Source organism: Mandrillus leucophaeus, unplaced genomic scaffold (genome assembly GCF_000951045.1).
Source record: "Mandrillus leucophaeus isolate KB7577 unplaced genomic scaffold, Mleu.le_1.0 Scaffold97, whole genome shotgun sequence".
Classification (NCBI taxonomy): domain Eukaryota; kingdom Metazoa; phylum Chordata; class Mammalia; order Primates; family Cercopithecidae; genus Mandrillus; species Mandrillus leucophaeus.
In genome coordinates, this window is record NW_012110585.1 from 3093274 (window position 1) to 3097347 (window position 4074).

The 4074-nt window shown below is 54.1% G+C and overlaps 1 protein-coding gene across 1 annotated transcript in view; it reads left to right on the forward strand.

Moving 5' to 3' along the window:
- Positions 1–1862, forward strand: part of LOC105532574 (chromosome unknown open reading frame, human C8orf74) — a 26471-nt gene extending 24609 nt beyond the window's left edge. Inside the window, exon 4 of the mRNA XM_011970740.1 lies at positions 1500–1862. Coding sequence (XP_011826130.1) covers positions 1500–1736 — 237 coding nt within the window. The 3' untranslated portion in view covers positions 1737–1862. The remainder of the gene's footprint in view (positions 1–1499) is intronic.
- Positions 1863–4074: the final 2212 nt, after the last annotated feature.

The following is a 4074-nucleotide window of genomic DNA, read 5'->3' on the forward strand; positions in this document are numbered from 1 at the left end:
GCTATACATAGGCACTGAAGTCATCATTGTTGCATCATCTTTGAACATACTTTGAGAGACAAGTATGTGCATGTGTTTCAGGCATTGGGGTCGGGGAGTTGCAGGGCCTGTGAGTTCCAAGGGATTTTGGTTTCTGAATCATCAGCTGAAGAGCAAATGGCCTTGGGAAGTATTCCTTTCGGGTTATACACACACACACACACACACACACACACACACACACACAGAGGAAAATCTCTACAGAGCAATGAGCACAGCAGCCTGGATGGTGCTCATCTAAGGTTAAGTCTGCAGACAAATAGCACATCAGGGGGCCATGAAATCTTAGCTCATGAAGACATTCAATAAAGACCCAACAAAACCCCTGCAACAGTCTACGGACCTTGCTCTAGCACACGGGGTGGGGCAGGGCATGGCCACAGTGGCCCAAACGGCCCCGCACATCCCACAGCTGTTCCTGCCTGCTCCTCCCAGCTCCCCGCCCAGCCTCCAGCATGGCACTGCTGGCCCCAGCCTGGCGGAGCTGGTGAGCCAGAGCTCCCTACACCGTGTACCCCAGCTATTCACCTGAGATGGGGCACTCAAGGGCATAGAACAAACACTGCGCATTCTCCTATAGCACAACAACCTTCCCCAATAATTTTTTCTACAAAAACAACCAAGAGGATATGCTGGGGCAAATGTGCAATTTTGCATACCTTTTAAGTGAATACAAGATCTCAAAGAAATGCACTACGGACAACCAGTTGCTTCCAGTGTGTCCCCTGACAATAGCTCCTCTGCTGTGTGGTTGCTCGGGCAGGGAACCTGGAGAAACACACTTACGTCGTCTGTGTCTCCAGGCTCTGTTGGCCATGACTCTGATGGAGCTGACGAATGGGGTTTCCTGTTTAACTCAGTGGATGGACGGTGGCTGAGTTTCCATTCTTCCTATGGCTGGCTGGGTGGATGACACGCCCAATCTCTGAAGCAATTTCCCCTGTCCCCTCCCATGAAGCTGCCACTAGAACTTTGAGAAGTGAGAATGAGGATGGTTGGGCGCAGGGTATCCAGATGGAGCCTGTATTGACCAGGAAGTAGGGTCTATAGGAAATACAGCACTGGCCAATGGGCCCAGAACAAATGACACACTCAAACAGCCTGGCCGCCATCACTCTAGGCCAAAAGAGAAAAGGGAGGGAGTGACTGTTGGAATCCAAAAAGAGAGCTTTAGTTATACGCAAGGGTTGAGGGACAGGAAGTGTGACTACCCATGGTCCGTGGCCATGGCCAGCCCACAGCCGGTCAGGAGAAAATGAAGACCTCCCCACCCTCAGACCTCCCACCCCTAGTTGACTGAAGTCAACCAGAAGCCAGAGGTCAAGGCAGCCACGGCCCATGGGCAGGGTGAGATGGGTGGACAGTGGACACATCCTCATACCCGCAGTAGGGGCCGAGTTGAGAACCAGATCTGGTGAGACCTCCCAACCCCGCTCACCGGCCCTCCCCGTTCCTTCCAGGAGTTGGAGAGCCTTGTCCGCCAGGTCATCCACATCCAGATGGAGCTCCTGCAGGAGCTGCTGCAGTGCAAGATCCAGAACACGTTCGCCATCTTGGACCTGAAGCTTCAGAAGAAAACTCTGAACCTCAACGCCCCCACCCCTAACCCGCCCCCCATCACCAGTCATGCAGGCCAGGAGGAAGCCCTGAAGCCCCACAGAGTGAACAAAGAAAAGAAAGTGAAGGCAAGGAAGTAGAAGGTCCCGACTGCCACATGAGACTGACTGGGGACTGGTCACTCACAGCCATGAGCCATGCAGCATGGTGAGTTCAGCACCCACCCACAGAGAGACTTCTCACGATTAAAAGAAACAAACCCGTGCCATCAACTGGTCTCTGTCTTGGAAACCACCTGCTACCACCTAAAATCCAATCCAAATGATTTCCCCCAATGGCTGTGCACCTCTGCTAAGCATGGAGCTTTGCTCTGGGGGTACTTATCACATGCTGACAAGTCTGAGCTCTGCTGAAGATGGAGCCACCCATGGGTGCAAGCTGGTAAGAATGAGGGTGCTCCACACACCAGCGAAGCCCTCCAGGGAATCCCATGCCATGTAACAAGAATCTATCCTAGGATTCTTCCTCCTGACATTTAAACCACAGGCTTCATTGCATGTAGCCCAGCCCACAGGTCTCCCGCAAGAGGACCCAGAGCCATGTGCCCTCTAGAAAACTGTTCCTCCCAGGAACATCCGCACTGGCTGGACTCAGGCCGGGGGCAGGTGCTGTCCCAGAGGTCGGAGACCTGGCCTGGAGCCCGCTTTGCTGTGGATCTGCTGTGTGATGCTGCCTGTGTCCCTTTCATCCCTGGGCCCCAGCTCTCTCTCCTGTCGAGCAGAGGTGCTGTGGGAGGGTGTCTCAGGTCCCTCTCTCACTGAGACGTCCTAGGAGAAAGACAAGGTGAGGTTTGCTATTCCCATGTGTCAAGGGTCTCAAGGTTCATGGATGAAAAGGACCTACTCGAAGTCACACAGCAGAGAGCAGAAGCCCTCCTGCTTCCGTGCTGTTTCCCAGGGGCATCGTTCCTCTTACGCAAACAGTGGCACACGTCCTGGAGCTGTTGGTTTGACAGGTGACCGTGGCCCTCGAAATCAGAACGGTGAGGGGGTCACCACATACTGCCTCTTCCCAAGCCCGAGACTGCCTCTGTCCTGCTCTGCCATTTGCCTGCTGCACCCCTTGTGTCCAATAAGGCAGGCCCGTGTCATTAGCTCATCCTGCCCATCTCTCCTTTGCCACCTACTTTCTAGTTTATGCCACCTGAGGTGCGCCTGGTGTCTGTGTTTCCAGGCAGAGTCAGCTGCCTTAGGGGGTCGGGGGGACTTAGCGAGGGGTGCCCTGCTGAAGGAGAAGAGCAGCCCTCTGCAGCCCTGGCAGAGAAGTCCAGGACACAGGAGCCCCCAGCAGGGGAGGCAGCCCTGCTGGGAGCCGCACCTGAGACTCTCCTCCCATCTCACCCTGATGCCACGGCCAGGTGTGTTGATCCCCAAGAAGCTTGATGAACTGTCTGATACCTCTTGGGACGGAGGAAGGAGGTTCTGGGAGTTTCTTAAATTTTTTATTCATTCCTTCCTCTTTCATTCCGTAAACATTTTTGAACAACTGTATCTACTGTATGGATGAAACAATTATGGTCTTGAGGGAAGTGTGAGAGCTGCCATCGGATTCTGTCTAGGGCCTCACCAGGGTCCCAGATACCCTCATGGCCAGCATGGATGGGTATACTCACATGTGTGTGTGGGAGATGGTGGAGGGGCAAGTGGGTACAGCTTCCACCCAGGTCATGTGCCAGAGACCCACACCTGGCTGACTTCACATGACTTCCATGACCATTTGGTGGCATTTATTCAAGGGCAAGCAGAGGAGGCCTGGGGGCCTGGCATCATCTGAGGGGCAAGGTTGGAGGAGAGGGAAGGCCCAGGTGGATCTCAAGGCCTTCCAAACCCATAAGTGAAATAAGTGGCCTTTGGAAGAGTTGCATTTCAGGTGATGGGGTCCTGAGCCACTGTGAGAAGCTGCCGCCCTCCGTCAACCTCTGCTGGCATCTGCAGGAGTCCCAGATGTGGTGCAGTGTAGACATATATTTTGTGTGTAGCTGAGCTGTATTTATGAAGAGGTCAGGAGGAGGTGGGAGAGTCACAGGGGCCAGAAATGTGGAGGGAAGTCACAGCAGCGAGTGGAAGAAAGGCCTCGGGCCCCATCCTCCATGGAAGTCAAAACTGGGCTTTCCGTCTCAAGCTAAGAATAGCAAATGGGTGGTCCCATGGGAAAACTCCTCCCTCCCACCTGCCTGAGGCAGCAGCAGGGAGCACCCTCTTACAGCAGACACTGGGTAGACACTGAGACAACTGTGGGACAGTGGACTTCCCACCCATGCCCCCTACTCATTCAAGGCCTAAACTCTCACACCACACAGGAGTGGAGACCCCAGACTGGGAAACTGTCCTCAAGTCCATCTGAAACCAGAATACCAGCGAGAGCCAGTGGATAAAGGGACTATACATTCTGGGTTCTCTGGGGCTGTCCTGGGTGACT